The 12,429-nt window shown below is 43.9% G+C and overlaps 1 protein-coding gene across 1 annotated transcript; it reads left to right on the top strand.

Moving 5' to 3' along the window:
• Window positions 1-225: 225 nt before the first annotated feature.
• LOC110490579 (protein BTG1) lies at window positions 226-8,772 on the top strand. The gene is made up of 2 exons (XM_021564010.3): window positions 226-791; window positions 4,850-8,772. The coding sequence occupies exons 1-2, from the start codon at window positions 647-649 to the stop codon at window positions 5,227-5,229; spliced, it is 525 nt and encodes a 174-aa protein (XP_021419685.1). The 5' UTR covers window positions 226-646; the 3' UTR covers window positions 5,230-8,772.
• The last annotated feature ends 3,657 nt before the right edge of the window (window positions 8,773-12,429 follow it).

Below are 12,429 nucleotides of genomic sequence, written 5' to 3'. Positions count from 1 at the left end.
ACCAACAATCATTAGCATAACCGTATCCAAAATTGTGTGCTTAATTACGCACTAATGCACATTGAACCTAATCATAATTATGCTGTCCGTTTTATGAAATAACTGAAAACCCAGTGCAAGATGATGTTATTTTCGATGGGAGCACAATATAAGGGGTTAATTTTCATGCTTGTATTTTGCTCTCACGTGGCCTGTTTATTTTCAGAGCGTTGAGGCGAACAGTCCACTCCTCCTATGGGCTCGTCAGGCTGTCGGGCGGACGGGATTGGCGAGCCTTTTTTGTTGTTGTTGTAGCTGCGCGCTGTCGCTTTCCTCCGACGGCGGGGGCGATATAAAACCCCTTTCCTCCAACACATTCGTTCACTCTGGTGGAGTAAAGTGACATTGAAAGGGTGCCTCAACGTGGCATCCTAGAGAAAGACCCCTCTATTTACCAACAGCCGTCACCACACTGTACCGTCCTGGCACACGTAGTACCCTCCGAAACGTCCCTACCTCGACTAATAAATGACCATCATAGGCGCCAGAGAAATAAAACAAGCGAAAGACACGGATCATTATCCGAACGTGGAGAGAAAAACAACGAATCATTTTCGGAATCATATGAAGGAAAAGCGCACGAATCGTCGTCGCAGTTGCCTTCTCAATGCATACCCTTTGTGCTCGGGGAACGATGAAACCAGAGATTAGCGCCGCGGTCGGGTTTCTGTCGAGATTTCTGCGGATAAAAGGACACGTAAATGACAGACAGCTTCAATCATTCAGCGCAAGTTTACAGGATATTTTGTCAGGTAAGACATGTGCTTCTCGTTTTGTCCTACGTTTCAAAGGCTACTTTGGATTATGACCTCTGTTGATGTTGTGTCATTTTGTGTGTTGAGAATATGATTTTAACGAATTGTTGTGTTTTAATCCCATTCCGAAGGGGATTTGCGTCTCTATTCACAAAGTAACACAAGCGCCCCCCGACCACGAAAAAAAGAGACACGAATAGATAAGGTGAACAACAATCTTCAATCAACAATATTCAATCGATCGAATCAACCATGTTCTATTCAGATACATCGTCGCCTAATTCATGTTTCGAGTTTAGTTACAGTGTAATAACGTGTAATAAAGCCGGACTCTATTTGTTCCAACAAGGAAGTGCACCTTTCGATAGCACCAGTTCAGCTGGTCGATAAACTCCTAATTAACATAAAGATGGGGGAAATCTATACCCAGTGAATTGAATTAGGCTATCGAATTACGTAATGCAGACAAGAAAACGTAGGAGGATATGAATTTGAGCAGGCAAAAAAAAATATATATATATATATAACATTTCGACCAGGAAAATAACAGACCCATAGGATTCTGGTTATCTTTGTGAGTATTATAGCCACCTACATGTTTTACTCGATCCTCTTGAGCGAGCCTCAATCGAATCGAAATTAGAGAACCAAAAGGGAAATAACAAATGCAGAATAAATAACCCGTATAGATTCCCGCCGTTGACGAACATTTACGAACACGAGCTATTTCTTTACAATATGTTTTAGTGTAGACATTCTGGCTAAGTGAATAACGTTAACTCTGTAATAAGGACACATACATTGATCGACACAGCCACTATACTATGCGTTTTTGGCATCCTTTTTTGTACAAACCACTGAAATTATGTTTTATTTATATTTCCTGTTGTAAATATACAGACAGTTTTAACAGTCTAAAACTGGCATTCGTCTGCCAGTTAACACCAAGTGTCTGTCCCTCTAAACACTGAACACCTACACCATGACCTCAATTTGAACATGTTTTGCAACAGCTGTGTCATCTGCAAAGCCATTCACGTTCAAATTCATATAATTTTAGAGCGTTTCGGATGTGGGCTACACATTTAGCATATCAGGTTACAGAATTGTTTATTTCTATTCAACAAACTCTTTAGTTTACAATGCTATTTTCAACTAAACATTTTCCATGAAAGTGGCTTTGTTTGTGCAGGATTAGCATAGAAAGTGAGTGGAAACTGTAGTCTGAGCATAGCTCCAGTTTGTAAACAGCCATAGCTCCAGTTTGTAAACAGCCAAAGTTGAAGGCAGACTGAGCAAAATGGCCGCCGTCAGAGGGTAAGTGGGGGGTTGGTAGCGGTGGGGTTGGGGCTGGAAGAGGATTTCATAGGGGGAGGGGTGTAGGAATTACATTATCTAATTAAACAAGTTGCAAAGCGACTTTGTGAAGTGGCCGTCTTCCTCCTTCACCCCCATTTTTCATTCGTCTTCCCGAGTGACATAAACAACTCTGTGAATCCCCCCCTGCCGCTGCTGAAGTAGGCCAGCCATCTCAATGTTGCTTACAGCTTCATTATCACAGCTTATTGTGTCTGTGTGTTCAATAAACAGGCGTTGTTTGTGTATATGGGGGAGAAGGGGGACTTGCTCTAAATATCCACATTGAAACTGTGCTCATTGTCTAACTAGTTAGTAAACCATTTGGACTTCCTGTTTACCAGTCACCTGCTTAACCAAGGTTTGAGCAGTGACCCAATCTGAAACTGCCATAATTCCCCCAACCACACCACCACATACCAGTGGAAATCACCCAATAATGCCCCAAACAAAGCCAAATGTGTATTTAATAAAAAGCCTCCACACATTTTATTGCCACATAATATCCTTAGAGCACTTGGCTTTAAAGAAGCACTGGGAAACTACTTTATTTAAAATATATAGTTGAAACTCATCCGTTCCCCTGTTTTAGAATAGGCCCCTTCGTTCTCAGAGGCCTCGTTTCTTTTGTGGTGCAAAAGATCAGCCCCATCGTAGCTGCCTAGTGCCAAGCCCTCCATTAGGGTGCAGTACACAGAGTTCTACTGATAACACAAAGGAGACATTATCTACCAGGGGTGTTGTGCAGGACAGGTGTTCTCCAGGCTCTGGCCTAGTTTAGAGGCTTTTCACAGGCAAACAGACAGGCAGGCAACACATCCAGTTTAGCCACTATGCACCAATGGGGTAACACGATACTGAGGAGTCTTAAGTGGAGAAAATAGGATGATTGGTATCACATGCACACACAGATGCATATCGAGCACACATACATACAGTATATATACCAACACACACAAGACACAGTAAATGTGAGTATTGTTAGAGATGTTAGGTTAATTTAGACTTCTAAGAAGCGGTTTTCTAATTGAATTCTTCTCCGTTAGGCTACTATTATACTATGAAAGCATGCGCGTCTTCTAAAATGAGTAAATGGGGAAGGAATGAGAACTCTTCTCTTTCTCGTGTTCTCCATAAAATGAGTAATGTGACCTCTTTTCTCTCACTCTTCTTCCATCCTAGTTTGTCACTTAACGCCCCTTTAGATATACCATACGAATGATATCACAGTGAATCACCAACGGGTATGTGGACACACTCGTCATATTGAAAGGGACGGTGTGGCTTTAAGAGGGGGAGTTCTCCAGCCCAGATTGCTGGCCAGGACTTCACCACCTCAGTGTTGTTGTTCAGCTCCGCTCTGTTTGATGGAGGACTTTGTGCCGCTCGGCCAGAAGGGGATTGTGCAATCAAACTTCTCTCTCTTTCTCTCTCTCTCTTTCTCTCTCTCTCTCTGTCTCTCTCTCTCTTTCTCTCTCTCTGTCTCTTTCTCTCTCTTTATCTCTCTCTCTCTCTTTCTCTCTCTCTCTCTCTGTCTCTCTTTCTCTCGCTCTGTCTCTCTCTCTGTCTCTTTCTCTCTCTCTCTCTCTCTCTCTCTCTCTCTCTCTCTCTCTCTCTCTGCTGTGTGTCACGTAGTCTCCGGTTACAGAGCGACAAACAGTTTATTGCTGCTTATCAGCCCCATAAGCAGACTGTTATGGTTTATTACTGCGCTACAACAAAGCCTGCCCCTGTCTGCAGTCTGTTTTACACACACATACCACACACACACACACACACACACATTACCAAGTGGAAACTTACAGTATTGTGCTAAATAGTTGGTCATTATATCATGTAACCCAAATACCAATATAAATAGTTGATGCTTCATTACATGTTAATAGAAATATCAGATAAAAAAGCAGATAAGATATTCCAATGGAATCATGTATTACCTACAAAGGAATAACACCTTTATTCAATCAAAAGACAATCTAAAGCAACGCTACTTTTCCACAATCATTATTGGGGGGTGTTTAATACAGTAAAACATAAACAATCCATTTTTTCCTTCCATTTTCCATGGAACCATGTCATTTATTATCTGTGAGTATTCCATAACGGTGATAGATTAGCTATGTGTGCTTAGAACATCATAAACCAGTATTACCTTAGACTCCAGCAACTCTATAATAAAATAAAACATGATTATAGTTTGATTTGCAATACAATTACTTAAAATCCAACTATGCCTCATACAGTTATTATCATGCTATTAATCACATTCATGTCCCAATTTATGACCTTATTCAATGGTTATCAAAGCACATGCATCCTAATCTCGCATAACACACACACACACACACACACACACACACACACTAGGAACTAAGGCTGATCAGGTGCAGACAGCTTTGCACCCCGCTTCTCCCTCAGATAGACGTCTGAAAGTAGCAGAGATTTAGCTTACTGGCTCTCACCTGTAAACACCAGACAGCATCTCTTACATCTATCCCTCTTTCTTTCTCTCCCTCTCTCTCTTGTCTCCTCATACAGAACTACACAGGCTCTACTATAGGGTAACCGAAGAACAACAGTTACCCCCTCTGTGCCCTTTTTTGGCAATACAAGCAATACCATGGTAACCTAATAGTGTTCCAATGATGATGAAACTCATGGTAACCCGATATAATAACCTCCTCTCTCTTTCTCCACAGAGCAATACAAGCACCACTGGTTCCCCGACAGGCCCTGCAAGGGCTCGGGCTACCGCTGCATCCGCATCAACCACAAGATGGATCCCCTGGTGGGACAGGCAGGCCAGCGCATCGGCCTGACCATCAATCAGCTCTACCTGCTGCTGCCTAGTGAGCTCACCCTCTGGGTGGACCCCTTCGAGGTGTCCTACCGCATCGGCGAGGACGGCTCCATCTGCGTGCTCTACGAGTCCCAGCCGGTGGCCCCGGCGCCGTCGGGAGGCAGTGCGGTCACCTCGACCCCCATGGTGGACAGTCACATCAGCTGCAAGGAGGCGGCGGGGATGCTGGGCAGGACCAGCCCTTCCAAAGCCTACAACATGATGACTATGTCCAGCTAAGGGCTGCCACCCGCCACGTCGGGTCGTGGGTTTCGCCCTAGTTGGTCGATGGCGAACCTTTTTAAAGCTAAAAAGAAATGAAATGAAAAAGAGAAAAAAAAGGAGGAGAAAAGGCAGAGGATGTGGCCTATCGTCCAGGTGAAACCTTGTAGGTTTGATATTTCTTTCTCCTTCCTCGCTCCATAGTCTGTTATGTTGTGTTGTGGGATCTACCGGAGGCTTCGTTTTTTTCCCCGCGGGGAGGACTGTGTGGAGCGTGGAGCTGTTGGGGGCAGCTAAAACAAACCAAGAAACCGAACAGAGAAACAGCGCAGAGAAGGGGCTGCTTTTTGTTTTTTTACACAGATCTATCATTGTTGACTTTGCACTTTCTTCTCCACGTGGTTACAATGGGTACCATGTCACCACCACCCCCACCACCCTCTCAAAAGCTTCAAGGAACTGCTGTCAAGAACCATACCGTTAAATTTCAGCCTTTTATCTACTTCCTGTTGTTATTGGGTGTACTTCCTGTCTAGGAAGGAAGTTAAGGGGCTGAGGTCCGGACTGTGCCTGTTTCTAGGTCAGTCTCTGGGGAAACGCTCTAAGTCATTTTCTTCTAAAACCCAGTTTTTGGACCATAGGGTATTTCTTTACCCCCAGAGGCTGCCCCATATACCAGCGTCGAGCTTCAGGAAGCCCCTCCCCCTCCATATGGAAGTGCAGTGGAATGCGCTGTGACACCTGTTGCTAAGGACAGTAGTGTGTCACAGCGCACCCCACCAACACCCCCAACCATGTATGTGTAGCTTTCTGGGGAGGGCTGGGTATTTGTCCCCTCCCCTTCGATCAATGTTGGTTTGAAATTCACAATCAAGTTCTCGTTTTGTTTATATCCCTCCATCCCCACCCTGACCTATGGCCCTCTCCAAATTCATAGTGTAGCACAGGTGGCACTATATTCTCACCGAAATCTGGATCGTTTGTTTTGGTTGTTGTGGCCCTGTCAGAAGAAATGACATTGAATGCACTTTTGACATTTAGATTGTGTGGGATGTGTACTTCTAGAGAAAACCATCTTCATTCCATTCGCTCCAATGTCATCTTTCATGAGTTCCCCTCCTTTTTTTTTGTAAATTACTCACAGCTCTTACGTCAGGCCAAACCCCACTCTATAGAATTGGGGAGAGTAACTGAAGGTTTTAAAAAGATTTCACACTGTAAGCATTTCATTCAGATCCGTTCAGGTGTTGGTAGGTAGGTGCGGTTTGGTGTCGTGTCAGGTTAGGCGTCTGTTGTCCGTTTGTAAGGCACTTTTCTCAGAAGCCCCCCCCCCCCCCCCTCGCAATACACACACACACACACACACACACACACACACACAGATGGCAATTTGAGACACTTATAGAACTCTGATAGATCTCTCTGCAGCTGTCGAGGGGTGTGTGAGTGTAGCCAAAGGGAAGTCTGTACGCCCCTGACTGGGTCCAAGGCTTTCAACACCTCTCCTTTCTTCTGTCTCTCAGTTTGGATGAGGGGTGCGTTGCCTAACGTAGGACTTCAATGTTACACCTATGAGCCATTCTCTGGAGAACCAAGAGAGAACCAGCGTAATGTTAGCCAGCCTGGTTCGAGGTGCTGCTGGACCCTCTCTGGAGGTGTGCCTGTCAGGGCAGACAGACACAAGAAGCCCCTCTGGTGCCACATATCACCCCCAGCCAGCTAACCAACCAGCCAACCCCCTCCCCCAATAGCAGTACGGAGATAGCAGTAACACATATCACCTTTCCTCGCCCCAGGGGAGGGAATGGAGGTGGTGCGGGGGCCAGGGCCGGATACTCTCGTCCAGGGCAGCTACAATCCCTCCGGCCCCCTCTAAACTAACCTCCACCCAACCAACTTGGCGGTGGAGAGCAAAGCCAGCACATGCACTCAGCGCACTCCGTCTGCACTGGGAGCCCACATAGAGACAGGCAACAAAGAGGAGTCAAAGGATAGGAAGTGACGGTACACAGTCCAAATTTCTTTGTTTCTTAGGCTGAGCACTGAACTAGTTTACATGAGTGCAATAGGACGATGGTGGTGTCAGTCGTTCTATAGCTCACTCCTGGTTGGTCACGCTGCAGACAGACAGATGATGTGACAGGCTGTGGGGTTTCGGGGCTTTTAGCCGCTAAGCTGGCCAGGCTGGGCACCAGCCCATCAGACCTACATGTGCTGCTTTAAGCTCCCTAAGCACAGAGGATCATGGGTAATGGATCTGTGGTTGTTGATGCACTGCACACCCTATCCTCCCTCATCCACTCCCCTCCTCCTCACTGTCCCCCCTCTCTCCATTTCTCCTGGTGCTCCTTCAGCAATCTGTGGAAAAAGCAGTGTCTCCACATGAGCCAGATGGACATGTCTGAGAGAGTAGCCCAGAGCTTTGTTGTTGTGGTTGAAAAGCAGCTTTTTAAAAACCTTGCAGCTCCTCTATTGCTTCGATTATGCCAGCTATCGATGTTGTTATGAGATTGGTCTGTGTTTCAGACGTAGCAAGTTGTCCCTCTTTTTGCAAAATGTATTTTAAAGTCACAGAGGTAGCATCTCATCCCCCCCCCCCCCCCCTTCGCCCTAGTCTGATCATCTATCCCGATCATCTATTTGACTTCATTTTTAAAAAAGGAAACGAAGCCGAAATTGTTTGATCTCTTTCTCAACAGTAACACCACCACCAAAACAATTGGATTTAGTCCACAATATCGGATCTGTAAATGCATCCATTCAGCCTTTGCGCACATAGGTTTCAGAAACGTTGTGAAAAGTGTTTTTGAATAGTCGGAGGTAATAGCACATAAAATGCACTAAATATGTCAAGTTGAAGTTGTGACGTTTTTGAGACGCGAGGAGTCTCTTCTGGAATGTATTACCAAACTCAGGCCTCGGACATTCAATAAAAACCCTTCTGGAAAAGCTGTGCATGTTAAGACGTGGGACGGGAAGGGAATGATCGTCAATGATTCATCAATGATTTTTGAATTATTGCCACTTTCACATTTAGGGTGTTTTACATATTCTAGAATCTATTGCTATTGTACGCCATATGGTAGAATACATGCATAACATTACACAATGGGAAGTGCCAATCATTTGTTTTGAGGTGTTTAGATGTATTTCTTTTGCATTTCCTAGTTTTAACACGGATAACTATTTTCCTAAGTGAAGCCATTTGTGATGGGAGTGTTGGCAAGGACCAATCGGTTTTGGTAAAATAAATATCAGTTTCCATGCCCTGTGCTGATAGACTTATCCTTTGTTTTTTTTTTAAACTTACAAAACAAGAAAAACGTTTAAAAAATCTGAGCGTACCCAAGAAGAAAAGCTGTCTACTCTACCTTGTGATTTCATGTCAGTACATCTTTATTGTGTTCATTTTCTTTTCCTTGGGTATGTTGTGATGAACTGCTGTAAATTTGTACAGTTCATGTAAATTGATTGTGCGAAAGTTGTACAGATTTCTATATTTTGGAAGAAAAGTTGTTTTTTTCTTCTCTGTAATAAAATATTTCCTATCTTGGCAACATATTCCCCGTGATGCTGGTCTTTCTTTTTACGGGGAATGAGAATCCATAGATGAACGGGAGTCAATGTCCAAACAAAGTGAATAGTGTAGTCTTCTGTCAAAATGGCCGACTGACATCTATTAAGATACAACAGAATATGAAACGAAGGCCGTTAAAAACCTGAAGCTTTTTACTGTTATTTGTTAGGCTGTTATTTTGAATGTAGGGAAGGGTTCTGTTTCATGTCATCTCTTACTGCACACCACAGGCTGCAGGGGGGAGGATGGCTCATAACAATGGCCGGAGAGGATGCAATGGCATCAAACAACTGGAAACCACATGTTTGATGTATTTGATACCATTCCACTTAATCCACTCCATCCATTACCACGAGCCCGTCCTCCCCAATTAAGGCGCCACCAACCTCCTGTGCTGTACATAGAATAGGCTCCAATATGAGACAGCTGTGAAGATGCACAGCCCAGATGGGGATTTGACCTTTGTCTCAGTAGATGAGTGGGATGTCAGTGCCATCAATGACATGATATACAGTAGGATTGCACACAACACTTTCAATAATACAGTGCCTTGCGAAAGTATTTGGCCCCCTTGAACTTTGCGACCTTTTGCCACATTTCAGGCTTCAAACATAAAGATATAAAACTGTATTTTTTTGTGAAGAATCAACAACAAGTGGGACACAATCATGAAGGGGAACGACATTTATTGGATATTTCAAACTTTTTTAACAAATCAAAAACTGAAAAATTGGGCGTGCAAAATTATTCAGCCCCTTTACTTTCAGTGCAGCAAACTCTCTCCAGAAGTTCAGTGAGGATCTCTGAATGATCCAATGTTGACCTAAATGACTAATGATGATAAATACAATCCACCTGTGTGTAATCAAGTCTCCGTATGAATGCACCTGCACTGTGATAGTCTCAGAGGTCCGTTAAAAGCGCAGAGAGCATCATGAAGAACAAGGAACACACCAGGCAGGTCCGAGATACTGTTGTGAAGAAGTTTAAAGCCGGATTTGGATACAAAAAGATTTCCCAAGCTTTAAACATCCCAAGGAGCACTGTGCAAGCGATAATATTGAAATGGAAGGAGTATCAGACCACTGCAAATCTACCAAGACCTGGCCGTCCCTGTAAACTTTCAGCTCATACAAGGAGAAGACTGATCAGAGATGCAGCCAAGAGGCCCATGATCACTCTGGATGAACTGCAGAGATCTACAGCTGAGGTGGGAGACTCTGTCCATAGGACAACAATCAGTCGTATATTGCACAAATCTGGCCTTTATGGAAGAGTGGCAAGAAGAAAGCCATTTCTTAAAGATATCCATAAAAAGTGTCGTTTAAAGTTTGCCACAAACCACCTGGGAGACACACCAAACATGTGGAAGAAGGTGCTCTGGTCAGATGAAACCAAAATTGAACTTTTTGGCAACAATGCAAAACGTTATGTTTGGCGTAAAAGCAACACCCTGAACACACCATCCCCACTGTCAAACATGGTGGTGGCAGCATCATGGTTTGGGCCTGCTTTTCTTCAGCAGGGACAGGGAAGATGGTTAAAATTGATGGGAAGATGGATGGAGCCAAATACAGGACCATTCTGGAAGAAAACCTGATGGAGTCTGCAAAAGACCTGCGACTGGGACGGAGATTTGTCTTCCAACAAGACAATGATCCAAAACATAAAGCAAAATCTACAATGGAATGGTTCAAAAATAAACATATCCAGGTGTTAGAATGGCCAAGTCAAAGTCCAGACCTGAATCCAATCGAGAATCTGTGGAAAGAACTGAAAACTGCTGTTCACAAATGCTCTCCATCCAACCTCACTGAGCTCGAGCTGTTTTGCAAGGAGGAATGGGAAAAAATTTCAGTCTCTCGATGTGCAAAACTGATAGAGACATACCCCAAGCGACTTACAGCTGTAATCGCAGCAAAAGGTGGCGCTACAAAGTATTAACTTAAGGGGGCTGAATAATTTTGCACGCCCAATTTTTCATTTTTTGATTTGTTAAAAAAGTTTGAAATATCCAATAAATGTCGTTCCACTTCATGATTGTGTCCCACTTGTTGTTGATTCTTCACAAAAAAATACAGTTTTATATCTTTATGTTTGAAGCCTGAAATGTGGCAAAAGGTCGCAAAGTTCAAGGGGGCCGAATACTTTCGCCAGGCACTGTAAGTGTCATCATTTCAATAATACATAAAATAGAATGGTATAGGCTGCCTTGTATGGAACAGATAGTAGCCTACTTGCAAGGAATTCTGTATTATTCCCAAGAAATACATAGCATGCTTTAACAGATGATAAATGATATGCTGTTTATGTTTTTACTCTAGTTGCTGTGGAATAGAGCCACTATACCACAGCAAGTGTGACGAGACTGTCTGGAAGAGGAATTATCTTTGGTTTGCTGGTCCTGGATTATGGAGACTGCTTCTATGAAGTCTTTGCTGTTCTATCTGAACCAGCCAGAAAACTGATTAGAAGCTTTGTCTCAGGTTAAGACCTTTGTCAACTTGAGGCTCGGCTGCTCAGACTGCACACATCTAATGCCTCAAAGCCCACATGGTATTTTCCTCCTAATGGAAATGCACGTGGCTCCATCAGCAGGTCCGTGAGTGGATGAGACAGACAGACAGATGGTGTATACACAAGGCTTTTCAGACTCCAAAAGTGCTGTCTACATACACACACACACGCACGCACGCACGCACGCACGCACACACACACACACACACACACACACACACACACGCATTAACGCACACACACACACACGCACGCACGCACACACGCACGCACACACGCACGCACGCACACACACACACACACACGCACGCATGTACACACACAGACACACACACACGCATGCACGCACGCACGCACACACACACACCCAGCAGTTACACAACAGAAAGAGGTGACTCCACAAAACATTACTTCTGGATAAAGACTACAATCTCTCCAGGCCTCTGACTCAAAAAGTAAAACATTTTTGCTCCTTTTCGACAAAGACAATATGGGAAAACAGGAGAAGAGCGGGTTTGACAGGAGCCGAGGGGGTGGAAGACGTTCGGCCTCGGGTCCCAGGGCAGGCTTTAGCTCTCCACACATTGGCCAGGGATGAAGCCCAGGAGAGGGGGGACGTGGGTAGTGTTGGTCCAGGGTGGGATTCAGTCAGCGTTATTATTCAGTGTTAAAAATGTCTGAAATGTGATATGTTGAGTGGGGAGGTTTTTGAAGACACATATTAGCTGTGGGAAAAGATTGTTGCAGAAAGACGTGTTGGTAGAACTTTACTTAAAATAAACTGTTACCAAAATGTTACATGTTGAGTTGAAAGATTGTTGTTGATGGATATATTGTATAGTGGTGAAAGTCAGCCTACTTATAGAGTAGAGTTGAAAGATTGTTGTTGATGGATATATTGTATAGTGGTGAAAGTCAGCCTACTTATAGAGTAGAGTTGAAAGATTGTTGTTGATGGATATATTGTATAGTGGTGAAAGTCAGCCTACTGATAGAGTAGAGTTGAAAGATTGTTGTTGATGGATATATTGTATAGTGGTGAAAGTCAGCCTACTGATAGAGTAGAGTTGAAAGATTGTTGTTGATGGATATATTGAGTAGTGGTGAAAGTCAGCCTACTTATA

This window comes from Oncorhynchus mykiss, chromosome 15 (assembly GCF_057628025.1).
Source record: "Oncorhynchus mykiss isolate SJ-2025 chromosome 15, ASM5762802v1, whole genome shotgun sequence".
NCBI classification, from domain to species: Eukaryota; Metazoa; Chordata; class Actinopteri; order Salmoniformes; family Salmonidae; genus Oncorhynchus; species Oncorhynchus mykiss.
This window is presented reverse-complemented; position numbering and strand designations above follow the sequence as displayed.